The sequence below is a fragment of the Melozone crissalis genome, unplaced genomic scaffold (assembly GCF_028551555.1).
Source record: "Melozone crissalis strain CALT ecotype California unplaced genomic scaffold, PUWL_Pcris_2 ptg000106l_1, whole genome shotgun sequence".
Lineage (NCBI taxonomy): Eukaryota > Metazoa > Chordata > Aves > Passeriformes > Passerellidae > Melozone > Melozone crissalis.
In genome coordinates, this window is record NW_026535883.1 from 2,176,560 (window position 1) to 2,203,957 (window position 27,398).

The 27,398-nt window shown below is 40.4% G+C and overlaps 1 protein-coding gene across 1 annotated transcript in view; it reads left to right on the plus strand.

Moving 5' to 3' along the window:
• PKHD1 (PKHD1 ciliary IPT domain containing fibrocystin/polyductin) overlaps positions 1 to 27,398 on the plus strand; it is a 238,112-nt gene that overhangs the window by 147,501 nt on the left and 63,213 nt on the right. The window contains exons 51-58 of the mRNA XM_054291748.1: positions 5,118 to 5,255; positions 12,988 to 13,101; positions 13,736 to 13,823; positions 16,453 to 16,607; positions 18,426 to 18,578; positions 18,955 to 19,833; positions 21,150 to 21,312; positions 23,263 to 23,423. Of these exons, the coding sequence (XP_054147723.1) occupies positions 5,118 to 5,255; positions 12,988 to 13,101; positions 13,736 to 13,823; positions 16,453 to 16,607; positions 18,426 to 18,578; positions 18,955 to 19,833; positions 21,150 to 21,312; positions 23,263 to 23,423 (1,851 nt within the window). The remainder of the gene's footprint in view (positions 1 to 5,117; positions 5,256 to 12,987; positions 13,102 to 13,735; positions 13,824 to 16,452; positions 16,608 to 18,425; positions 18,579 to 18,954; positions 19,834 to 21,149; positions 21,313 to 23,262; positions 23,424 to 27,398) is intronic.

The window sequence follows — 27,398 nt, forward strand, 5'->3', positions numbered from 1 at the left end:
CAAAAAGGTGAGAATTTGTTCTCATGAGAACAAATATTCTAGAAACCACCCAAACTTTGTGCTGCTATGCACTCCAAAATAAGTTTTTGTGATTCACTCCTGGCGAGATGCAGCTGTGTCTTACTCTTTGCTGTCTTCTGGTTACTTAAAATTCTCTTCTGGGAGCCATCTACAATGATTTTCTGGTTGAAAGCCAAGACATGAGCTTGCTTCTGGTATGCTGTGCATGACTGGCTCAATCCTTTCAGCCCCCAAAGAGCAGTTTTAGAGTCATAAAACCAAATAATAGATCAGTTTTCGGGTCATAAAAGCAAATAATAGATGCTTAGTGCTTATTTCTAGTGTGAAGAAGCACAGGGAAAGACTTTGGTCAGACACTGTTGAAATCTTTGACTGCATGTGGATTGCCAGAGTTCACTGGAGAGCTGGGGCACTGTCTAAATTTAGCTATTGAAGGCTTCAATTTGCTTATTTAACAAAATAAGCAGAACTGCAACATTAAGGCTACCTCATGGGCTGGTCTCAGGAAGGTTTGAAAAGGTAGAAAATGCCTCTATTAGCAAAATATACATATTAGAAACCAGGTTTTTCTGTTCTTGCTTGGTGTCTGCTTGACACATCTAGAGATTTGGGCAAGCTTGGAAATTGGTGTTGTGTGTCACAGACATGTTTTATGAAAAATCCTTTCCTTAGGATTTTTTCTTCTGAGAAGCTGAGAGGCCTCAGGAACAAAATGTAAACAATGATTATCTGCTGCTGCGGAATGCAACAAGTAGATCTGTAATTAGTCTCATGTGATTGTTTCTCATTAATGGCCAATCCCAGTGAGTTGTCCAGACTGTCTTGGTCAGTCACAAGCCTTTGTTTTCATTCTTTTTCTATTCTTGGCCAGCCTTCTGATTAAATCCCTTCTTCTATTCTTTTAATGTAGTTTTAGTATGATATATACCATAAAATAATAAATCAAGCCTTCTGAAACATGGAGTCAACATTATTTTCCCTCATCCTAAGACCCCTGCAAACAGCACTACAGTTGTGTACTAAGTTCTTTCTTTTTTTGCCCTGTTTGACTTCACATACTTAGTTCAAGGATGACTTTCACTTGCAACAAAGCTGATTTCCTCATGTAAAAGGGACTTTTAGCGTTGGTGTATTGCTATAATTCCCCTCAGTGTCTGTCTCCCCAGTGGATATGAGTCTCTTCCAGCCTGATCTGGAAATCTTCAGCTCAGGCTGCCACAGCTTGTGCTTTTATCCCTGGAGGTTCATCCTCCAGAGCCACAGCCATCCCACAAGGACCTGTCACATGCATCAGGCTGCAGCAGCCACACCACCTTGAAAATCAAGCCAGAGGAGTTCAGTCATGCCATTCCAACAGTGGCATCAGCTCCCCAAAGCCATGGGATTTTCAGGGCTTTGGTTTATGGTTTTAGGGTGGCACACTCCTGATGCAGTGTGCTCTGGGTGGAAGGAGAGTGTGTTATAATTCCAAGCAAAGGAATGCTGTTTTGAAGGGTATTGATATGATATCATGTAGCCTCTGGCAATTTCTATCTTCCTTTTTTTTTTTTTTTTTTTTTTCTCTCCAGTGGTGGAATTCACTCTGTTCTTCATTTTCTGATTTTGATTTTCTTTGAAGTTTTTCTGTTTGAAGAGATGAATGCTGGAGTACTGTATCCCATATAATAGCTCCTCTGTTGTGCCTGATTTCCATTCAATGGCATGCTATGGTGTTTTATACAGCAATGTGGCTGATCAAAGGCACTTTGTGTCATTGCTGTAGTCATTAATGCCTTCTCAGTATTGTACATATGAACATTAAGACTCTGGCATACCTGAGCTTTTTGTCTGAAGAAAGTATATGTACAATGAAATATTGCCCTGTTCTCAAGCTCAGACTATGGTTTGCTGAAAGTGGTTTCTTGCAGTTATATGAATATTTTCATGGTGGGAAAACAGCTCCAGTTTGCCTTTCTCTGGAGGTAAATCCTTTGAACTCAGTGACCTAAAGTCTATTATTTTAACTGCTAAGTCATATCTCCCTCTATGAGGTAAATGAGTGTATTCTGTAAGGAAGTTGCCTTTGAATCTGTTTGCTTTCCTCCTCAAGTGTGGAAACATTTTTCCCCCCTCAAAGGAGTGTTCTGTTGTTTCTGCAGAGCAGCATTTCACCCTCTGAGAACTTCACACCCCAAGCATCACACCCTAGAGTGTTGTCCTTTTAAACTGAGGAAACTCAAGGTTTGCAGAGATATCTCTGAGTGGGGGAATTTCTCACTCCTCTGTTTCGAGGCTCACACACATGATACCACAGATACAGAGCAGTCAGCATTTCTTTTATAAAACATTTTTCAGAAAGATGTGCAACTCAGCAAAAAATCTCTGTTCTAGACTGGAGTGTGACATATAAATGGCATGCCTGGGAGCACTGCTGCTCTTCCTTGTAAAAATGTTTCAGCCTGTGTTTGATGAATATACTTATGGCCTTTGTCAACTGCAGATTTTTGCCACATTCTTGAGCTGTGATTTCACAAACTAGATTCCCCTTCTGTCTGAGAGATACCATTTTAACAACATCTTCCTCTTTATTCTCCTCTCTGTTTCATATCCTCACATCCTGAGCCTTCCCTTCACAGCTCTGCAGGGCATGGGACTGTACCTGTCCTGTAAAGAGATTATAGACAGGAATCTCCTCATGCCTGTAAAAATATATTAAGTATTAAAACCATAAGATTTAGAGGGGAAAAAAATGCCCTTGCTCCCTAGAGACTTACTTCATCTGAATACTGTGAAAATTTTGCATGCTTGAAAGATGTTTCAGCCCAAGGATGCAGGGAATTTGTTTTGGGATGAGGGGTTCAGATTTACCATGGCTTGCTGCTGTACTTGGTATAGTCCATGAGAACAAAGATCCTGGGCTTTCAGGGTGCTCGTGGCCAGAGAGAAAGGATGAAAATGCAGAGGGGAAAAGGAAGAGGTGGGATAATTGATTCACAGGGATAAGGGCAGGAATATGTAGGTAGGAGACAAACAAGTCTGTAAGCAGAGCCAGAACTCCAAGCCTGAAAATAGAACCTGAAATAAATTTTTCCTTTCCCTGGAGGTTTTGAAACTACAGGGTTACAAAACCAAGGAGTAAAAAACTAGAAAATGCTACTAATATTTTCTTTCAGTCTAATTCTGAGTGTACTTTATGTAGGTTTTCACAGAATCATATTGATTATATTTTCTGCAAGCAGGGCTTGGAAATTTTCTTAAATGTGTGTGCTAAATAGTTGGAGCCAGCCCCTGATTACAAGATTTTTGGCAAGGACTTTCTCTGTGCTACCCATTTTGTGGTCATTTATGTTCCCATCCACAGCAGTTGCCAATGTCCACAGGCAGAAGTGAAACTGTTAAGTAGCTGAACCACTTCCCAAGACACTTCATGGTTCTTATATTCCACTCAAAATCGGTTTCAAGTGTCCCATTCTCACCACTGTCAAAACACACCAGAAAAATATGTGTGTTCTTTAATCTCTCCCTTTTTTTTTGCATCAATGCCTTGCAATGAATGCTTATGAGAACAATGAGAGTCACACAAGATCTCTGTGTAGGGTAGGGCTGTCATTATGTTGAAGATTGTTTTTCCATGCAATCTGTTTCTCTGAAAGCCATTATTAGATCATATTATTGAGCCCCTTGCTAGGGAAACACCTTGCTTTTCCTTGTTCCAGGAACACCCACTGACTGAGAGAGACGCCATACTGTTACTCTTGTCAATAATGAAAGGGGGATGGAAACCACAGTTTCAGGGCCTGAGCTGTTTTCCAGTGCAATCAACTGAGAAGCTCTTAGTGATATCCAAGAGCATTAGATGGTCTCTGGGGGTGGAATTCACCTCTGTGCAGTGGGCTGCCTCTGAATGATCCACCATTTGCATCCTTGCTCATGTCCTACTTGGAACACTTAAGAGACATTTTAAAGGTTCCCAGGCTGAAGAATTGCAACTTTAGGAAGCAGCAGTGATGTTGTCATTGTGCTCAAGCCACAAAAGTTTCCACTCTGTTCTGAAATATAAAAATATTCCCCTTGCTTTCTCCTTATGGATCTGAGAGAATGGTGCTTTGCCCTGGTCGTTGCTAACTGATTTTTAGAGGGGAATATGAATGCAGAATGGAACTCATGGTGGACCTGGCAGTGATCTCAGAGCTCTTTTCCAATCTTAACTATTCTGTGGTTCCATGAGCTCTGGCATCCTGCAGGTTGTGTTTGTGTGAGCAAAGCTTTCCTCTTGGATGGTGAGGAAGAGGTGAGTTTTCATACACTAAACCTGGGAGAGCAAAGCCAAGATTAAAAGAGGGAAAAGTGCTAATAGAGAGTCAGTGGAGGTAGTTCATGGTGTGTGGCTGCAGTTTGTCACCCTGATCACTGCTCTTGACAAGGTGGGGACTTGCAGGTCCTTTGTACCATGACACACCTCAGTGATACTGATGGATATTTTTCAATTTCCATCAATCCTAGAACCCAGAAGGGTTTGTATTTGAAAGGACCTTAAAGCTCATTTGTTCCAACCTCCTGCCATGGGCAGGCAGGCCTTCCACTATCCCAGGTTGCTCCAAGCCCTGTCCAGCCTGGCCTTGAATGCTTCCAGGGATGAGGCATTTTGTCATTCTTGTTCTCTTCAAAAGAACTCTCTTGTCTTCTTCAGTTCCATAAGGCAAAAATGGGAAAGATGACGAGAGACTCTTTACAAGGGGCTGGAGTGACGGGACAAGGGCTAACACCTTCAAACTGAAAAAGAGTAGGTTTACATTAGATATTAAGATTAAATTCTTCCCTGAGGGGATGGTGAGGTCCTGGCACAGGTTACCCAGAGAAGCTGTGGCTGCATCCCTGGAAATGTCCAAGGCTAGGTTGGGCAGGGTTTGGAGAAACATGAGATAGTGGAAGGGGTCCCTGCCTATGGCAGGAGGTTGGAACAAGGAGATGTTTAAGGTCCCTTTCAACCCAGGCCGTTCCATGATTCTATGAAAACCAATCTGAATAACAAAACTCAAGCCAAGTTGACATTCTTTTTGGCAAGTGGTGTTGCCAGGCTGCCATTGACCTAAACAACCCTCTGCTTTATTTCCCAGACAGGACCATCCTGGTGGATGTGGCTCTTCCCCCTCTGAGAGGACTCTACATCCTGGGGACCCTTGAGTTCCCCAGCAGCTCCAGCAACGTCCTGAGTGCAGCCTGTGTCGTGGTGCTGGGGGGTGTGCTGAGAGTGGGTGAGTGAACAGCTGATCTTTGGGATGCCTGGGGGTTATTTCTGCTCTTGATAGGGAAAAAGAACTGTGGAGAATGACTTAAAGTGTCACCATAAACATGTTGTCCAACCTAATGCCCCATGGCTATCTGGATATCTGCAGTTTGGACACCCAGGATCCATGGGAAGCAGGATGATTATCCACTGGAGCTAATTACCTATTCCTTTAATGGCAACTGCACCTCCCTCCTGGTTTCACTGGGGCAGAGATTTTATCTGATATGTGTAAAAGCCCTCCCTGCTCCCTGTGGGGATTGCTTTATGAGACAGTAATTCCTCAGGGCAGGATCTGCCCCAGTGTTCAGGCAATGCCTGGTGCCTGTGGGCATTAATAGGACACTTTTTGTGACACAGAAATACTTAAAGCCAACATAAACAGAGCCATGAAGAATTCCCTGAATGCCTGGAAATCCTGCTGTGGTGTGAAACAGCTGGATTCAGCACACTTGCTCCTCTCATCCCTCTGTACAGATGAGCACCAGGACCACAGGAAAGTACCACCTTGCCTCTACCTTCAGCTGTTTCACAGTTCCCAAAGTCACTGGGGCTGTTCCACATTATTTACAACAATGAGGATTGGTGTTTTTCCACTCTGAAGTAATTACTCACATAATTCCCTTTAAATATCAAGGTTTCTAAAGCCTGGCATTATAAATACTTACAGGAATCCTTAGGACGCTGGGATCATATTGTTGATCATTGCTTGACCTTTCTCAAGATTGGTTTCATGAACTTTAAAAAGAGAATTTTTTTGTGTAATCACCTCCTGAGGAAGTCTGCTTCAATATTTGTTTGTTGTTAATCTCAAGGGACTGTTTAGTTTATATAGTACTGGCTAAAAAAGTTATTTTGCTGTCTTGTGTTTTTCTTTGGAAAAAGAGGTTGGAAAGCTTAATCTGGGAGGTTAAAAATATATATATACTTAAAAGACTGTCAGTCATTTCTTACTTAGACTTCTTTGCACTTTAAATACAGTTTCATATTGGTTTTAAGAAAAAGCATGTGTTCATTGCTAAAAACACTTATTAAAAAAACATTGAGGCACTTTGCTGCACAAACTCCCCTCCAGCACATCTGTAAGTAGTAATGATATTAAAAGCCAAACAGGTATTTGCAGCTGTTGAGTCGCAGTCCAGCATCTCCTGGAGAGCTGTCCTTGTTTCAGCTGTGACATGATGGGTGGATACAGACTCTGCAGGTTTCCCAAACCTCATTTCTCTGCCTGCATGTAGAGCTGGGAGTGCCTGTGTTTTCCTGCCTTCCCCTTTCCCTTCCCATGTGTTCGAGGCCTTACGGAAATGTCTTGGAGCCCATCTGTCCAACCCTGCCTGTTCCAAGCCTGAAGGAAGGGTTTTGAAGCCCATCTGTCCAACTCCACCACACCCTAAAGAAATCCTGACACAAAATAGATAATGAGGCAGTTTAGTAAACAGATTTAATAGATGTGGACATCAGCGTTCAGGATTGCCTGAGCAGGATCTCAGGTCGGCATCACGTGAGCCGAATCCCCAGGTCCTGCCTGTTGTGTAATTTCTCCATGCCCTGTTTTCAGTGTAGCAATCTTAGCCACATGCTGTTCCTTCTAATTCTGTGGCCTGGGACAAAGACTTTTTGGTAAAGCTAGAGTATTTTGTTCCCTTGAACTTTTAGAGAACAAAGACCAGTTTAGAAATTCATCTTATCTGGTTCTGGTGTCCTACAGAGCACTTGACTTCTTCTCTGCAGAGAGAAAACAAAGTCACAAGGTTAAGTCATGACCATAAGTGCATAGCAACTAAATGATGATGGAAAATATGTAACAAAGGGAAAAAAAAATCAGTGTAAAATTGGAGTTTATAAACCATAACAAGAACCTAATTAATTTTATTGAAACAATAATTTACAGGCAAACTGGGATGAGAAAGTAGGGGTGGTTGGGAAATCAGACTTTTTGGAACACCATTGACTATGCAGGGTCAATAATTACTTTTCCCTTTAATATATGATCACAATCCATGTGAATGATGATCCCTGGAAGATGTGAGATGATTTAAGATCCACAAAGAACTCTATCAGAACTCTCAGAAAACCCAAAGGAAAATGTGTGGATTTACCCCCACAGGAATATCTCTGGGTGCTCCTAGACCTTTAATGTTGTTGGATTCAGGGAAACTTTCTGATTATTTCTACTTTCATAGTCCTACCTCTAAGATAAGGAGTTTCTCTCTTTTACTTTATCCTTCAAAGTCTTTAATTTTATGGTGATGTTTGCAGTGGAATTTTAGTAACACCATTTATTTCTATTTCTCTGTACCATGATATTATAAAAATTGGCTATTTTTCCAGCTTATAAAAGGAAGTTTGAGTTTCAGAGAGAAAGTGAAGTGCTAAATATCTTTAGCACATCTGTGTCAAAACAAGGTAAGAAATGATGAGTTCAACATCTCACGGTTGTTTTTCCATTCTCAGCCAGGATGATTCTGTCCATTTTAACCCACAAGCATTAAAACTCAGATGATATGTGCAGAAAGTGCCCTGTTCCACTGCTGAGCAAAGCCCTCAGCTCCCAATAAAGCTGAAGGAAATGCTGAAGTTCACTTGGCACACATTGATCTGTGGACTCATCCTGAACTAAACTGCACTCAGCTGCTCTTTGCTGGCAGGCTGATTTTGCTTTTTATAGTAAAGCTCGCCAAGTAATTATCCAGATAGGATTTCTCTTTTTATTTCAACTTGTCACATTCTCTCCTTCACATATCTCCTGATGGCTGCTTGTCAGTCATGTCACTCATTGGAGGCAAGAAGCCTAAGGTCATCATTAGCTCATGGCTTGATTGTCTGGAGAGGAAACCCCAGACAATTCTAATGCCCCTTATCTTGCTTGTGGTGAGAGCTCTAATGCATTTATTCCCCCTCTTTTCCAGAAAGAACCCCCATACTGCTTTGTCAAAGGATAAATCAGTGTATTTCATTAAATGGCCATGTGTTAGCAGTAAATAAAGAGCAGTAATTAGAGCACCAGTGAGTTTCACCAATTTACTGTCTTTTCCAACTTCTCCAGCACTTCTGTTGTGTGGGTCCCATCTTTGGCTCTGGGCTGAGTCCCACCCTGCACACACCGTCCCTGCACAGCTGTCCAACTTGTATGAAGAAGGGATTCTGTTGGTGTAACGAGATGTATTTTCATTCCAGATCACAGAAAAAAAATTGGTTTGAAAAGTTCATTGGAGTGTTTGCACTCCCTTCAATGACTGTATTCTCTTCCTGAACCCCTCAGCCTCTGTTCGGCTTTGACCCCTTCCAGGACCTTCAGTTTCTTTTAACTGATTGCTCCATGTAGGGAAGGGATTTGGTTCACATGTTCTAGACACCCAAATTTTAATGTGGACACCAGGACATGAGCTGCTGTTCCAGTAGAGGTCTATCCAATATAACCAGTGGAGCCCCTGCAGTCAGTGGGACTGGTCAATAAAGGTATCTAGAAAAAATCTACATTAAAAAAAATTTTAAAAACCCATTAAAAATCTACATTAAAAAACCTGAATGTAGGTATATGATTCTTCCCAGAAATATGGTTCTGTTGCCTAATTATAAGGATTTTCTGTCTTTCTGGGCACCCTCAGGTGTCTCTCCCTGCCTGCAACTTCTGCTTAAAAATTCCACTCTTCAGTCATTTATCCCTGTCTTATATCTGCCATCTTCCAGAGAGGATTTGGATGGCACTGGGACTCTCAGATCCCATCCTACTTGTCTCACCACTTATTCCTCATTCACCCCCCACTTCTGGCTATTGGTTCCTACTCCACAGCTGTGGAGATGTGGAGCTGAGGACTTCTGAAATCTTCTGTATTTTTGGCAGAAAGAGGCCACAAAGTGAGGTCTCCTTGTTTGGCTGCTATTCCAGGCTGCTTTCCAGAGTGAACACCTGAAGGAAGCTCCAGAAGAGAACCAACAGTAGGTGCTGTCCTGCTGGGTATTGATCATGAATAAAAGCTCCTCAGACTTTCTGGTGAAAATATGACACAGTTTTTAAAATAGCTGGGTACTTAGAGTCCAAGAAGTTTTGGATTCAGGAAACAGAGATAGAGGAGATGGTCCCAGCAAGATAAGATGGCAAAGTCTGTTTGCCAGGTGAAGGGAGGCGATCTAGCTCAGACATTTCATTGCTCTTATATGCAACAGCTGTTTCAGAGTGTTATGTTGTGAAAAAAAGAGAAGGCTAGAAGGGAGGAAACACCCACTATTCTAGGAAAGAATTGAATGGGTTTTGCTATGGCACAAAACCCCAAACAATACAGCAAAAATCTGTCAGGAGGAACATCTGGAACAGAACTAAAATATGAAAACAATGGAAAATGCTTTTAAAACTCAACAAACTAGATCCAGACCACAGTTCAGGATAAATGAAAATCTGAGTAGAAAAAAACACATCTCTATTTCTGTTCTCCTGTTTATTCCCTCCTTTTTTCTCGTAGTAGGTTTTCTCCTCTCCAGGGGTTTGACCTGGAAGATGAAGGATTCTGAACCAGCTGAAACCATTGTGCTAACAGATCTGTGGTACAATCTCAACATTTGCATCTCACACTTCTTCAGGACAGTGTATATCAGTGGTGAATTTATTAACACATCAGGTTGTTTATTAACACAGGATTATCATAAATGATTGGGGCTTTTTGCACTGTGTAGTGCAATTGGAAGAACACGTGTTTGAGGGAGTCCTGCCTCTGTCTTTAGTGCCTCCTGACCTTTTCTGCACATCTCACCAGACATTTCCATCTTTTGATACTTTCCAGGTTGCAAGCATCCTTTTTCCTGGTTCTCAGCCAGCAGCATATTAATATTTCACTTTATGATCAATCAGGTTGCTCATCAAATTGCCAGGGCTTCCAGCTGGAGCAGAAGCATGAAAGGGAATCCATTTCCACTCGTCTCATGCAGGATGGGGAATTGGGCAGCTTGGTGTGGTCTTATGTGGGCTTTTCTCACCACAGAAAAGTGGGACAAGAAAGCTGAAGTTTTCACAACCGAAGTCCAAAGATGGGCACTTAAAGCCCAGATTCTTCCCTTATGTGTTGCAGAAATCATGATCCCTTATGTGTTGCAGAAATCATGATTCCTGTTGTTTGTGGCAAGTTGCTGTATCCAACAAAATTATTACAAGATATGTGATTTCATTGCTGGTTACTTCATAATGTTCTGAAACTTACCAGCTCTGTGACTTGTGTGAATCAACTATGTTGGAGTCCCCTTATGAGTAAGCTGAAGTAGTTGCTGCTTCCACATCTTCATTTTCATAGGCCATTCTGCTGGAATCTATTTAGACTTAGCCAAAGTGTGTATCTGAGACCTTACTCAGCTTTTCCCTTTGTTTTTCATTCTTCCCCATTCATTCCCAGAGAGATTCTTACCTTTTCAAGACCTCTTTTTTTATTATGTTCAATATTAGAGAATCACAGAATGGATAAAGTTGGAATGGATCACTGGAGATCATCTAATCCAACCACCTTGCTCAAGCAGGGTCCCCTAGAGAATTCTTCATTTTTTTCCTAATTCTTCACTTCTAAATTCCTGCTGACTTTCCTAGAGCATCCTTGCAATTGTTCTCTCCAGTTGTGTCAGTTTATCTGCTTACTTTCAGTACCCTCACACAAATTTGGGTCCCTAATAAAACATGGAATGCCACAGGGTTTGCAGGACCAGACCTGGTTGAGTCCATGTCCCCATTCCAGTCACTCAGGCTGTAAATTAGTGTGTGCCATGTTCCTGCTGCACTTGTGTAGTTTGTTAATCACGAAGTTTTGTGCTACTAAGCCAAGTGTGTTGGAGAAGCCAATTATATTATATCAAAGCTATTATCTTTATCAACTAGACCTGTAATCTCATTAGGAGACGATAATAAGGAAGTTTCACAAGTCTTTTTTTTCTATAAAAGCAGGTTGATTGGCATTAATTATATCATCCACCTTTAATGATTTATTAATTGTGTTCAGAGTTGGACATTCCATTTTTATTTATTTTTCCCCCAGAATCAGTGTCAAGTTGACAGGCCTGTAATTACCTGGGGCTCTTACTTTTATCTTTGTTTGAAATATTGGCACAATATTAGCTTTTTTCAAGGACCCTCAGACATCATGAGTGATCCCAAAATTATTGAAGAGTCCACCTTAATAGTCCAATGGGTTTCCTGTAAAACTCTCTGCTAGCACTTGCATTCAAGTTATTAGCATCCATTGATTTAAACTCATGGAACTACTGATGGCAACAAGCAAGTATTAAGCCTATTTTTCTTCTAAATATTCTTAAAAGAAGCAGAATTTTTCTACTGATTGATGACTACTGTGTTGCTTTATGTCATTTACCAATTACATTTTCCAGCCACTGAAGAATTTCTGTGAATATTATCTTCCCTTTTTAATTTTATTTTGTTTTCCATTATAAATAGTTTTTTTGTTTCTCACTCTGACTGTATTTTTTATTTGTGTGGTTTTGGCTTTTTTTGAACAAGGGTATAATTTCTTAATATGTTGTGCTCTTTTGGACTAAAATTGATGATTTTTAGCTAAATGTAGATGTAAATCTTTTAATGGAGAGAGAACTTCCAATTCATCCTATAGAATCCCCATTTCCAAGCCTTTGTATGTGATTGTTAAGTCTGGAAGCCTACTTAAAAATTGTTTTAAAACTGAGCTGAGAATTGGGTATATGAGATGGTTTTAACTGATTTAACTATAATAGTAAATGCTTTGTAACCAGGTGTAAAAAACATGAGAAATTGTGAAAGCATATTTGGAAACAACCTAATTCCTGCTTTTCCTCTGTTCAAAACACAGTTTTGTGAGTTTAAACAAGGAAATCAAACCTGGATTGGGTGGACGATGGACACTGGAAAATAATTCCATCCATGTCCCCAGAGAATATACATGCTCGCTAGTGTGAGATATTAGATGGGGAACATGCAAGTCTTGTACTGTTTACCTTTTACCCATTAAAAAGTTGTACAGAGAATTTAAATATCCTCAGTTATCAGTCAGATGCTGGTGGGGAACAATTTATTGTTTTATTGATTTCACTTAAATAAAAAAAGGGCTCTTAAAGCAAAGTGTTTCTTCAGGATACAAAATCAGCTCTCTTTTCCAAACTAGTAATTTTTAAATATTAAAAGAACATGACAGGCCGGCTAATTTTGTACAGATACATATATATATATATTTTAGTTCTACATCTGCTGCAGTTTTCTGTTGCATAATTGATTTAATCTCTAATTTTAAAGGAACGCTGAACTCCTTTACTGGACTCCGCATACATTTCTCCAGGGCAAAAACTGTCCTACTTTTTCCTCCTTAGTATCTGTTTAGTGCTGGGCCATTTTCCTCTGAAACTGTAAACTACCCTTGGTGAAATAAATGAAGGCAAAGTTGGAATACAGTTTACTGTGCAGTTATCCCCAAAACTTCTTGGGCACTTTCTTTTTCCCTAATTTTTTTCCCCTCAGTCTTTCCATTTTTCCCATCCTTGCTGCACACTTACCTTTCAACTGGTGAAGAAGCAAAAAGGCAAAAACTGGTTGAGAAAGGAAATATTAATTCAGCCATTTAGGTATTTCTTTAAAATCATATTCACATATATTCCCCCCCTAGTTTCCCTCCTGTTTTTAGCATCACAGAAGCCATGGATACTTTTGTCATGGGTTTGATGCTGTTTTGTCTTTATTGCAGGTTCTTTGCAATATCCCCTAGAAAGGGATTTAAAGCTGCTGTTCCTTCTTCGGGCTTCTGAAGGGATTTTCTGTGATCGTCTGGAGGATATAAATGTGCACCCAGGGAGTATTGGTATGAAACATGAATTCCACTTATCACAGAAAACTAATTTTTGATAATATCCAAATCTACCACTGTTGAGACCGTTACTCTTTGGTACAGATAAACTTCAAACAAAGGTACACAAATTTTACAGCTAACATTTAATCTTCTGGGATATATCATCTCTATGAAAAGTTTCTGTATTTTGGATTTGCCCTCTGGTTTTGGATCCCTTTTCCAGAGGGGGAAAAAAAATGTTCATTATCCAGAAAGATTAATAATAACCACATAATTTTTTGTACTTTTCATTCCTGGAGTTTTTTACCTAATTTTTTTACTTAGATTTTTTTTTTTAATGGTAGATATCATTGTCTGCAATTCCTTCAAATCTAATTTGTGTCAATGAGATTTCTGTGGTAAAATCTCCTCTCTTGCCTGTACATGCAATGATAATTTTACTTTATTGAGGACTTATTGCTCCTTCACTTTGTATTTTGAGTGAAGTCTTTGTGCTGTTCTTACACTTCTCAGAAAATATAGAAACATACTTTAATAAATATAAAGATTTTCATATACTTAGTTATTGCTTCAGTTTTTCTCAAGTCTCTTTTTCTTTAACCTTTGAAATCCTCCTTCTGTTCTTTCTTTTTTTTTTTTTCCCCAGGAGTTTATGGACAGGTGCAAATTTATAGTGCTTATCCTAAGATGCCTTGGACACATCTGGGAACTAATGTTGCTCCTGGCAATGAAAGGTGGTATTTTGGCTAAATATGCTTTCAAATATTAAATTTTGGCTCCTGTTGCTATGGCTTGTATTTAATATTCCTGTGAGTTGCATTATTCTTTCTCTTTGTGATTGGCTCTGTTTGAATTCTGTCTAGATAGAACAAAACAACCTAGGTAACAGAAAATTGCACCATGATGGGGAAGCTGATGATTTTTAAGGTCACTTCCAACACAGATTAACTTTAATTCTAAAGAAATCTAAATTCCAAGGATGAATCAAGCTGCGAATTCCTTCCTTCCTTCCTTCCTTCCTTCCTTCCTTCCTTCCTTCCTTCCTTCCTTCCTTCCTTCCTTCCTTGTTTCCTTCCTTGTTTCCTTGTTTCCTTCCTTCCTTCCTTGTTTCCTTCCTTCCTTGTTTCCTTCCTTGTTTCCTTGTTTCCTTCCTTCCTTCCTTTTTTCCTTCCTTGTTTCCTTCCTTGTTTCCTTGTTTCTTTCCTTCTTTCCTTTTTCCTTCCTTCCTTTTTTCCTTCCTTGTTTCCTTCCTTGTTTCCTTGTTTCCTTCTTTCCTTCCTTGTTTCCTTCTTTCCTTCCTTGTTTCCTTTCTTGTTTCCTTCCTTGTCTCCTTCCTTGTTTCTGCCTTTCAGCCAGGCCTAACAAAGCCTTGTTGGAACAGTTCCCATCAGGGAAGAGGTGTCAACATTTAGGGAAATTATTGTAAAGATGAGCAGTGGAAGCACAAAGACCTCACCAGTAGAATTTATCTGTTGTGAGCTCTCTCAGAGCTGTGTGTTCAGTGCAGATTAATTGTTTAGGAATTGCTGTGTAGCTGATCCTGATCCAAACCCTGCAACTTCAGAATCACCTCTGGAAATTCTTCTCCTTCCCCGACAGAGATGGGAGATCAGAGTAAGCAGATTCTGACTGAAGCATACCAGTTAAACACTTGGATGAAATGGATCCAGGCTAGATCTGGGTTGCTGCCCAGATATTTTATGTGAAATATCATGAGGTGCTAAGATACAAGTGTTTGGAGTTAGTGCATGCATATTAAATATAGCACAAAGAGTTGTTTCAGTTCTTAAAAGAAAGGAAAAAAACCCAACCAAAACCAATGCCCTATTTTTCATTAAAAATCTACCAATAGCCAGCTAAGAGTTCATGTGGTAGGATACAGGAAATAGGTAAAGCAGTGCTGGAATATGAAAACTGAAGGAAAATGAAAGCTGAAGGAAGTGGATTTTATTGAAAGAGAGCAGCTGCTGTATATAATTTTCCAGTGTGAATCAGCTCATCAGTTCAGGAAGGACTTTCCTGCCATTTCAAAAGATATGCAGTGATTCCACAAAAAAAAAAAAAAAAAGAAAAAAGCCAAACAAAAAACAAAAAAAACACCACAAACAAACAAAAAAACAAAAAACACCAAAAAACCCCCAAAAAACCGAAGAAAGAATTAATAAATTAATAAGTTTTTTGGTGGATTTCTCTACTGAATATTCACTGGTATTGTGTACTAAGTGCTCATCTGGAACCTACTCATCTTTGAAAAATATTGGAGAAAGAGACTCTGGAAAAACTTGACAAGATCCCTTTTAGTTTAGGACCTTTCTCTCTGCCCTTCTGTCTCTCTAGCCTGCATGTGAGGAATTGTCTGAATTCACTCAGTGCCCTTTTTCCTCAATAATTCCCTGAGGAGTTTGGATCATCACCTGGCCAGCAGCACTCACCCTGTAACAGGTCAAGATGTTTATCAAATAGAGATGTACACTGCTCATTATGCATTTTGCTGTCTCTAAGCACTTTTATTTTCCTTATGTGAAGCTAAAAATACCCTGAACTACTTATACAACTTTTACTGTAAAAGGGAATCTTCAGTTCAAGATTAAAACAAATAAATGCAGGACTCTGTGCAATGTTCAATAAAGTTTTAAGTGCTGGTGCCTAGAGGGTGTTCAGCTACCAAGGGCAGGATTCAGGTTCCTAAACAGATGGTTTGGGCCCATTTGAGGTGTCTTTGGGCTCTTTTGAGACTTTTTTGGGGTTCTTCCATGGCTGCATATTTGTCTCCAGGAATGCTTCAGGAGCTAGTCCTGTCTCCTGTCAAATCTGCTGGCTGATGTTTTAGATACCCTGGGATATCTCAGATAGCAAGAGGTGTTCTTGTTTAGGGAATCCAATCCTACTTAAAGTGCCCCATTCAGAGAACTGAATTTTTTTCACCCACTACTGACTGCACCACCAAGCTCTGGTGGAAGTTCAATGCCAAGTGCAGACAGACACACGACCCTACACATGGTTGTTGTCTAAATCCAAAGCTGACTTTCAGCTCTGCAGAATATTCCTGGCACCAAAGATGGTCTGAAATGTCTTTTGGAGGCAACTTGAGCTCTGAAATGCTGTACTGGAACTGTATATGTTGTTAATCAATGGTGTGAAGTAGATGCTTCAGGATTAATTTCCTCCCACATATTTTAGACATCTGTTTTTGCAGAAAGCCCTTAAGGGGCTTTTCCTACAGCATAGCCTGTAGACTTTTTTTCTTTTTCCTTTTTTTTTTCTTTTCAGATCTCCCTGAGCAGAACTGTTCATTTTTAATGAAATTTGTGAGCCTAACTCTTGTAAGTGTAATGACATTAAGTTTATATCATGGTGTTACAGGATTTTTGTGGAGGATGAAGTAGATTGGGATCAAGGTGGGGATATTGCGATCAGCTCTTCCTCCTATGAAGCCCACCAAGCTGAAGTAGTTACACTTAAAGAAGTCCATGGTCATAATATAAGAATTCATCAACATCTTCTGCACAGCCACATTGGTAAGAAAGGTTTCTTTCCTTTTTTTGAGAGTTTTCTTCTGAAGTATTGACTTTCCATTTCATATCTCAACAGGATCAATTCTACTTCCTTGTGGTATCTTCATTTCTTTCTCCATGTACTTTTTTAGCTTGCTGATTCCAACATGAATTTCTGTGAATACAATCAATTCACTGCTGAATTGTTTGGGAAAACTTTCTGGTGTTTCAAGTTGAGCTGGTTCACAGACAGAGAAAGCAATTTTTCCTCTCCTAAAGGAAAAAAGAAATGTAGGATTTTAGGCCCTTTGCACAATTTCTATGGTATGTCAAAAACCTTGAAAAGAATTAAACCCCACCATTTTTTCAAATTCCAAAATAATCATATTCATAAAGTTTAAAATACAAAATTTTAGCAATTCCATGGCAAAAAACCAATGTATTTATAAACTAATATCTAAACAAACATAAAATCTGCATATATCTATTTTATGTGTAGACTGCATGGATCTATATTTTTGTGGAAAAAGGGATGCAGTGCTAATACATACTTACTTTTATTTCAACCAATAAAGTAAATTTATTACCATCTATTTAACAAAAGAAAAATAATTTTATTAACAGGTCAAATTCTGAACCTTCAAACCAAGGACTTTTCTTGTGCACATCAATATTTTTTTAAATTTGATCTTTATTCCAGCCAGTAGGCCCAGAAATTAGTGTAATGGATAAAAAGATCCAGAAACATCATGTTTTAAACGGTGAATATTTAAATGCCTGAGCCAGTAATCAAAGCTTCACTTGGAACTGAGCTCTGTTCTGCAATTATCCACAGTGTTAATCAACAGTAGCCTGCATGGCACAGCTTTTTATGACAATTGCATTTTTCAAACAAAATGTGCAGTTCAAAGCATAGAACATCTAGACTTTATTTCCAGTAGTTTATGCATTTTAGGGCTTTCTTTTTAGCTGATGTAGATATAATAAATGCATCATGAGGGGAATTTGAGTAAAGCAGCAGTTGTTAGATACAGCTGAAAAAAAAAAGTACTGATGGAAAAATTAATGGGTAAATACTGAGTTTCACCTTGGCAAATGTAGATACTTGCAGGAAATGTTCACACATGAGCCAGTCTCTCTTAGCTCCCTGGAAAATTAATGCAGAAAAATACATACAATACATGCTTCTCACTTGTATTTTATCTGCCCCTAAAGCAGGTATATAAAATACACAAGATATTGCACTTGAGATTTGCCTACTGCTCTCCACCATGCATAAAGCCAGTCTGGATAACTAAATTACATTTACATGGGTCTAAAATCACCTGAGATTATCCAAACTAGACAGCTGCATAAACTTGAGAAAAAGTCTCCTTCAGAGAGGCATTGAAATAAATGTTTTAAAATCCTTTTAGAAAGCACACACAAGCCAGACTCTGTAGCAAAGAGGGTTTTGGCATTGGCCTTAGTCTGATCCTGAGGAAAATTCAAGGAGATCAACTTTGCAGTGTGCTGAAGAGTAACTCCAGCACGCAGAGCTTGGAAAAAATGAAGTGTGAACCTGTTCATTGCTTTGGCACCTGCACACCTCAGGGGAAAGGTTTAGCACCTCCTTGTTCTAAAAATGAGATATCTTGGTAAAATATAAGCACAGAGTGAATATTTGATGGGCAGGTGGCCTTTCTGGTTTTGTGTCGACGCACGCAGATTGTGCTGGGGGTGAAACACACCTGAATGTCAGTGCAGATTCTGCAGAGGAGCTGTCAGGATTTATGTCCCTCAAAGCACTGGCTAATAGGTATGATAGACACTTATCACATTTGTTTTCTTGCAACTCCCCAGGGCGTCCCCATGACACAGAAGATGGCAGAAGCATCCCTTTGGCTGCAGAGGTTGGGCTCCTCACACGGAACGTGCAGATCCAGTCGGATGTGGCTTGTGCTGGGAGGATGCTGGTGGGACACTTCACAGACTCCAGTGGGATGGAGTTTGAAGGTAGTTGAGATTCACCTGTCCTCATCAAGCACACTGGTTTTGCCCAAGAAAGAGGTGCAGCAACATGCGAATCCATTCACATTTGCCATGAAAGTCAGAACAAACTGATGGTCGGCAAGTATGAAACATGAGCACCACTAAAAATTCATAAATGGATCCATAAATCCATAAATCATATGGAAGATATTTTAGGAAGGGTTGCTGTGCACTTTGTAAGGTTTTACTGTGTGTTTGTATATATTTATTAGAAATACCCATCACAACAATACACTGACAAAGTACTTGATGTTATATGTCTGACTGTTGTTAATGTGGTCATCATTACCAATTCTTGTGTAATATAAGTTTTTATTTCACTCCATTTATCTCATTGCAGGTGGTCTTCAACTCTTAAATGTTCAATTTTTGAATTTTGGGCCTCCTCAGCTTTCTGCCATTGAATTCAGGAATGTATCCCAGGGGTCCTCAGTGGTGTCATCCAGCATTAGTGGCAGCTGTGGTGCTGGCATTAAAGCAGTCGAGAGCAGTGGGATCTTGTTGCACAATAACATGGTGTTCAACACAACTGGACCTGGCATTGATTTGGAAGGGAAAAATCACTCCCTCATCAGGAGCCTTGTTATTCTGAGCAGGCAGCCAGCAGGTTCATTAAGCTGGGTTGCTGGCATCAAGGTGGACCTGGCCACCGGTGTCTCCCTTCGTGGCAATGCTGTGGCAGGATCTGAGAGGATTGGCTTCCATGTCAGGGGCCAGGAGTGTTCTCTAGCTGGAGAATATTGCAGTGGAAATGTGGCCCATTCGAGTCTCCACGGCGTTCACCTGTACCAGGAAGATGGATTTCAGACCTGCACTAGAATCACAGGCTTTCTATCCTATAAGAATTACGACTATGGTGTCATGCTCCACCTTGGAGGCAGCGTTATTGTGGAAAATGTGGTGCTGGTGGACAACACCGTGGGACTCCTGGCCATGGTGCACTGTGCCAACACAGAGCAATGCTACACGGGGAAAAAATTCATAGAACTTAAAAACTCCATCATTGTTGCAACAAGCTCGACTTTTGACTGCCTCAGAGACAGGATCCAGCCTCACTCAGCTGATCCAACAGCCCAGGACCGACCCCCACATTACCCTCTAAGAGGCCGTGTTGGGATTTTATGGCCCACATTTAGCACTGCTCCCAGCAAAAGGCCAGAGCATCCCTGGCACAAAGCTGGGCATTGTCCAAAAGCCCTGGGAATCATGAAGCTGAAAGGTTGGTCTTCTGCCTCTACTGGCCAGACTGTTCTGTCATTGCTTTTCTTTACTCATTTCATTTCTTCCAGTTGAAGTTTTAACCTCCCACGGATGGACTGTTGGAGAAATCAGAGTCTCAGTGAAATTGATAGCACAATTCTTCTACAACCTGATACAGTTTAATTGAGAAAAAATATTATTTGATAATTTTCACTTCCTGAATCTACTGCAGGATAATTGTTGCCCCTAGAAGCTGTGGCTGCCCCATCCCTGGAGGTATTCAGGGTTGGGTTGGATGGGGCTTGAAGCAGCCTGGGATAGTGGAAAATGTCCCTGCCCATAGCAGAGGAGTGGAATGAGATGATATTTAAGGTCCCTTCCAACTCAAACCATTCTTGGATTCTCTGATTCCATGACAATTATGTCTCCTGCTAGTGTATAGATTCCACCTCACACATACCTTCCCTCTGTGTTACTTTTCCAATTGATTCATCTCTCTGACCCACAGTTGCCTCCACCTAAATAAAGATCCCAAATCTGAGAAGTGAATATCGCACTTTGGATAGAATTGTCACAGAACATAAGAACTACAACTCACAGAAGCAGTTATGACCTTTATTGGTATAAGAGCTTGCACAAGAGGAATAGAGGTCTGTTATGTATCCTGGATCTTTGTTTCAAATTAATTTTTCAGTCCCCAGAGCAATGTTTGAATACAGCAGAACCCTGATGGCTGGTTGCAATGGTGACATCTAAATACCTCACTGCTTTTCATGTCTTTACTCCTCACTGCTACTTACTTTTTCAAGAAAATTGATTATCCCCTTTTTATTGAGGAGTAAGAGAGATAGAGGAAGACAAATAGACTCACAAAAAATTCATGGCACAATATGGATTTTGGAGCTGCATAAGAGTTGAGTGCCAGAGCCAAGTATGTGTCATCACACCCTGCTTGTTTTATAGTAATCTCTGGCAAGTAGAAAAATCATACAAGGCAGGTTGTTATTTAACTGATTCTTACTTATTCAAATGAAAATGTATTACATACCCTTGCTTTTTGATTTCTCTTTCAGTTACTATTTCTTTGATTTCATTTCCTATGGCATAACTTGGTTTGTATCAACTCAGGATATAACTTAGCTACAGAGTATTCTAAAGCCACATGAAGATCTATGAACAATGATATTAGTCTGATTTAAAAATAATTTGCACAGATATATATGGGGGGCATGTTAATATGGAAAACATCACATGAAAAAAACAACTTTTTTATCTCTAGTTATGGCACTCTTTTAACCATTTTTCCTTGTTTGATCTTCTCTTAATTCCTGGCAGAAGTCACCTTTACTGGTTTTAGACAGAGCTGCTACAGTGAAGACAGGGATGTCTGTATCATGTCAAATGCTGATCATTTAGGCATCATGCCTCTCATCACAGCAGAGACATCAAGGATGTTACATGTCAGTGAGAGGGACATGTTCTACTTTCATCCAAAGAGGTAAAATGCTTCATTCTGAACTATCTTTTTTTCAAAAAAAAAAAAAAAAAATCCCAAACACCTACAGCTTTGGAACTCTCCTCCCCTCATGTCTGCTTTTGTACTGCACCTGTCTGACAAAAACGAGCAAGCTCTGACATCAAACAAACATGCACAGAAAAACTCAAATACAGGTTAAAAAAAAAAAAGGAAATTGAAAAACACCATCAAATTTAGTTTAGGGCAATCTTTTACAATTTGAGTTTTGAATTCCATCAAGGTGCATCTCTGGATAAATCCTCTTGGATTTCTTCTTTTCCTGACATTTGTGCTGCAAAACAAACCTCACATATCCCATTTCCTAAACCACCATCCTGAGCATCTCTGACTTCTCAGCCTCAGGCTTCAGAAAATGTCAGGACCTCCAGGAAAAAAACCCTGAGACAGGGAATGTCCTTTTGGTCGGGGAAGCGTGGCTTGATTTGTGCCTGCGAGATCACATCAGAAATGTTGATCAGCACCAGGCAGGCTGTGAGATGTCAAATGATTGCCAGAACTGCTCCTGCCCAGGGAGAATATCATCTGTGAGTGTTGAGGAGGGAGGGGAGAACTTCATCTGTAACCTTAAGTCACTGCTGGTTGCAGTGCTTTAGACATAGCACATCCAATGGAAACCACATGCCTATTTATTTATTGCAGTCACTGAACATGATGCAGAGGCTATGTCAGGAAAGCCTTGAAGTAGCAAAAAAAAAAAAAAATTCCACATGGACTCCACTTGCCAGTCAAAAATAATTGGAGGTGTCCCGCACTGCTATGTTTGGAGCCCCTCCAGCCTCCTGCCAGAATTTCTTATTTTATTCTATATTTTTGCTTTTTGCTCTGGGCATTAGTTTGCGTGTAGATTTCTGAGTCCTGTCCAGCTTGTCAGCTCCCATTATGTTTCACTCTTGTATCCATCCCACAATATTCTGCTGGTAGTGAGCTGCTGAATGCCCAGTCTACTGCAAGAGCTGGTGGTTTTCAAATGTGAGGAATGCACGTGGGTCACTGAATACTTCCTTGGGAGGCTGCTGAGCCTCTGAGGGTGGTTACATCTCCCAGTGCTCCTCATGCAAGATCTGCATGCATTTATTTAATCCACCTTTGCAGCTGCTGAGCTTGATCCAGGATGTGGCTGCATGGTTCTGCTTCAGCATCCTGAAGGGAAATCTTGATGGATTTGTCCTGTCAAAGAGAAGATGAGCATTGCCTTGGAGCAAGAAAGGAAATAGAAACATCAGAGAATATAGCAAATCCATGAAGAACTTTGCTTGTCCTACTGGTAGACCTAACCAGCAGAAATGCTGCATGTGCTCAGAGATGGTCAAGAACTGAACTGTCAGGATCAGAGGAGTCTTTGTTCTCTGCCTCTTTTGAGCTTGGCTGTCTGGGGGAATTGGCATTTTTGTTCCTCTGCCCTTACTGCACATCTCTGCCTATACCTGTTTGCCCCATTCAAGGTACCAGAAATTGGTTTTTCTCAGCCTGAGACCAAATAATTCTGCATTCTCTTCATGGTTTAATGTGTAGTAATCTGAAAATATCTCCGAGGACTTTGCTGGAGTACAAGTCTTTTTATTGTATTGAATTCTGCCATGGGTGTGAGATGCTCAGTTCACCAATTCCTTTAAGCTGTGTTGAATCTATAGTCAAACTGCAATTCAGCTCACTACATGTTAGTATTTCAGAAATTAGTCATGTTATTTAAACACACTGACCTCCTTCTATATTCAGTATAGATCCTTGTTTAGGAAATTATTAATCTCAACTCTTATATTTGTCTCAGTGAGATGAGTTTCTCTCAACACCCCTGTCCTGTTATGGGTACCTTCCTCTGGCAGCCAGTAGTTAATGGCTTACATAGAAATTTATAGGCTTTTCTGGCTGTTCCAAGCCACTAATAATAATGTTACCTTTCCTACTTACCAGTGTACAAACCTCTAAAGACACCGTGCTCCCTGAAAAGAGATGCAAAGGCTCAAGGAAAGCCCTTTTCAAGGATTTAGATGGAGGTGTCCTGCACCTGGAGCCACCTGTCTCTGTCTTCCCAAAGTCAGAGTTTGAATGGACACAGTTCTACTCAGAAGCTGGTAAGTGCCTGTGCTGGAGGGAGTGTTTGCAAAGTCATGCAGAAATTTGAGCCATGAGATGTGACTTTCACTGAGATCTGCAGCTGAGGCTGAGGTCATGGTAGTCCCAATGTGTGTGATTCCTTTCCAGGCAGGATGTAGTGAATTGTGGTGTAGAAGGCTGGGGTTACTCAGTGAACAGGTCTGTGCCCACCAGTGCCACTCTGCCTCCTTGCAGTATCATTTCACCCCACATCCTTAGCCTCTTTAGGGTCTGGCTCACTAGATTGGATAGTAAAAATTTTTTTTTTCCCTGTGACGGTGCTGACACCCTGGCACAGGTTTCATAGAGAAGTTGTGTCTGCGCTTGGATCCCTGGAATTGTCTAAGGCCAAGTTGGAGAGTGCTTGGAGGAGCCTGGGACAGTGGAAGGTGTCCCTGTTCATGGCAAGGGGTGAAATGAGATGATCTTTGAGATCCCTTCCAACCCAAACCATTCCATGATTGGTAATTCTACCTGCCCCTTGCAAAGTCCTCTGAGAGCATTGAGGGGCACATGCCATAAAAACACCACAAAACTGCAAAACAATACCAATGATTGGCCCTTCAAGGATTTTCATCTGCATCCCACTGAGGAGATAATCAAGCTGAAAACCCACTCCAGAAGTTTGACGACCCCTCTCTGTTTAAAAAAGGCCCATTCTGCTTGGTAACCACTTTCTGAAGGCTCCCACAGCAAGGCTCCATTCTCATCCTGATTAAAACTCAGCTCTCTGATTCCAAATAAACTCTTTAATTACAATTAGCATTCCCTGTGCCTGCTGCTGATGGTGGCCATTTTGCTGTAGAGATGCATCGTTTGTAACTCTGCTGGTATGGGAGACTGATGGGAGGGACTGTAATTAATCCTGTTTTCCTTCACACTCTAAAACTGATTAAACACAAGAAGAACTTTAATCTTTAAACAAAATGTGCAAGGCTTTTCGTCTAAGGATCCTGCTCTAGCTGGCTCCTTACAGGGTTGATTTATGTGTTGTGTAGATGCAAACACTGATTTTTATTGTACCTTTTCCACCCTAATTATGAATCACATCCAAGCACTAATGCTCTAGTACTATTACCACTTAGCACCTGCATATTAATGAATAAATTTGCATACAAAACCTGGATTTTATTCAGATTCCCACCATTTTTAGCACATCCTAGCACACAGTCGTAGGTATAAGAGGAATCCCTATCATCTGAAGTGCACTGAGGATACAACCTTCACTCCATAGGGTTTATCTCCTTGTGAAATGGAGGTAACAGCATATGATAAATGTTGCCTGCCTCTGAAGCTATGACAAAATTACTGTGTTTTCTTTTTGCTGCCCAAATCTGAATGGGGATTTTTTCCCCCCGTCCCTTCACAAAATGTGTGTAAAATTCCTCTGTATTTCTCATTTTGACCTATGGTTCCTTTTTTTCTTGAGGTTGACATTTGGAAAGGCACAAGTTGATGATAAGGTGAATGCATGGTCATCTTCTTCCCTTCTCTCCTTCTCTTTCTGGAAAGTTGCAGCAGTGAGTATTTTTCACTGCAATTCAGCCTCCCAGAATAGACAAATTGGAGAAAAAACTCAAATTTCCTGCTCCCACTCATCTCCTGCCAGCAGGACTAGAGCAATTATCATCCCCCCTGTGCTGGGCATTGATGAGGCCAAATCTCGAGTCCCATGTTCAGTTTTGAGCTCCTCATTGCAAGAAAAAGACATTGAAGGGCTGGAGTGTGTCCAGAGAAGGGAAAGGAGCTGGGGAAGGGTCTGTAATATAAATCCCATGAGGATCAGCTGTGGGAGCTGAGGTTCCTTAATCTGGAGAAAAGAAGGCTCAGGGGGACTGTCTACAACTCCCTGAAAAGAAGGATTGGCCTCTTCTCCCAGGAAATTAGTGATAGGTCAGGGGGAAAATCCCCCCAAGTTGCACCAGGGAAAATTCAGGTTGGATATTATGAAAAATTTCTTTCCAGAAAGGGTGGTCAGACATTAAAACAGGCTTCCCAGGACAGGGGTGAGGCCACCATCCCTGGAATCATTAAGAAAACTAAGATGTGGCCCTTTGTGATATGGTTTAGTGGGCATGGTGGCATTCACTCATTCTTTATGGGCTTGATGACCTTGGAGGTCTTTTCCAGCTTTACTGCTTCTGTAGGGACAGATTCCCCTTTGGTTTGACAATGCTTCAAGGCCGGTGAAGATGGTGGTGTTGTCACATAATTATAGAATCATGGAATGGCTTGGAAGGGGCATTGGAATGGGATGATCTTTCAGATCCCTTCCAACACAAACCAGTCTGTGATTGTATGATTCTATGATAAATATTTCTAGTTTGGCCAATTAGACTGAAATTTCTGTCCCTCAGCCATTTTCAGATACTCTGATTTCTCTGTGGGGAGCAAACCAAAACATTCAGTAGACTTCAGGGACAAAAAAGCCATGGAGATGTTTTATCAAAATAAGGAATATCACAGGAAAGAGGTTGTGAGAGTCATAACTGGGGCACAAGGGATCATTCAGAATTATATCGACGTTCCTGGATTCACATGATGTCTTTTATTGAAGATGGAATTTATATAGAATTTGTGAAATTTATTATTTTTATACCCAGTTTTTCCCCCTTTGTTTTCCCAAACTTTTACCCACTGAGTTTGCTCTTTGTTCATAGACTAAGCTTTTCATTGTGACTCTCTGAAGAAGCATAATTGTTCACTTCAAAATGAAATTTTAGTTTTCTGGATAAACCGCAGAAATTTAGAAAAAAAGAACAAAACAGGAGGAAACAGAGCCAACATTTTTGTTGCCATTATTATTTCTACTGCAAGAAAAAAGGAGTAACAACAAAAGTGGGTTTGAGTCCAACAAAGCATAATTACTTTTTAATGCGAGAGTCCTTTTAGTCTTTTTTTTGTCTTTTAAATATAATGCTGCAAAAGTTTAAAATTAAATGTTTTCCAACACCCTCCTCCCTAAATAATTTATGAAGAACTTTCAAAGTACCATTTTTTGAATTATCCAAAACAATTTAATGAGTTTAACATGAATTTGTAATTATTTAAATCTCTTTGAGCTGCCATTTTTGGATGACAAAATGTTTTTCTCCTAAAACTCATGTCTAGAGCAAGCCTCTTGCAAAAGAGCTTGGGGCCAGGCCTGGAGCACTAAATGGTTCCATGATAGAGGAAATACCAGAATCATAAGCTGTACAGCAAAATTAGCTATAAACAGGAGTGTCTTGTTGGGGAATTTAGGATAAGTGAACAGTTTGTGTATTCAACCGATTCCTATGTCCAGGTTAAACCCCAGCTCCACAAAGGGCAGCTGATTCAACCATCCTTGTGTAGTTGAAGGATCAGCCAGTTGCTGGCTTTTGCAGTGTTCATAGGACTCTCTTGTCACAGTTCCTAAATCTGTAATCTGGGATGACTCCCAGAACCATCAAAGTTCATTGTCTTCCCTTGGTGGAAACGTAGCTGAGGACCTGAAACTGGCAGAAGATCCAGTTTTTCCCACTTCTGTTATCTTCAGTGTTGTCATAGAATTTTGGAATGGTTTGGGTTGGAAAGGACATCTAAGGTTATCTAGTTCCATCTCTTTTCATGGGCAGGTTCAATTTCCACTAGAATTTACCAATGTCCCCTCCACTGAGCAACAAGAGATTGACTCATTACATGGGTAACATACAGAAATGAGAGATGAAACCAAGGCTTTCAAGTTTTAGTCTTGAGCCTGTAGACTGATGTTTTCTTCCTGCTGACAGATACATTCTAGGTATAATTTAAGGCAATTTGGATGGAATAATCACAAAATCATAAAGCAGATCAGGTTGGAAATGGACTCAAAAGCTCATCTGGTCCACCCTTTTGTGAGAAAGGAACATTGTGTGGCACCGTGTCCAACTGCATTTTGAAAACCTCAAAATGAGGATGTAATGGAGACTCCATTACAGGGACATCCATGT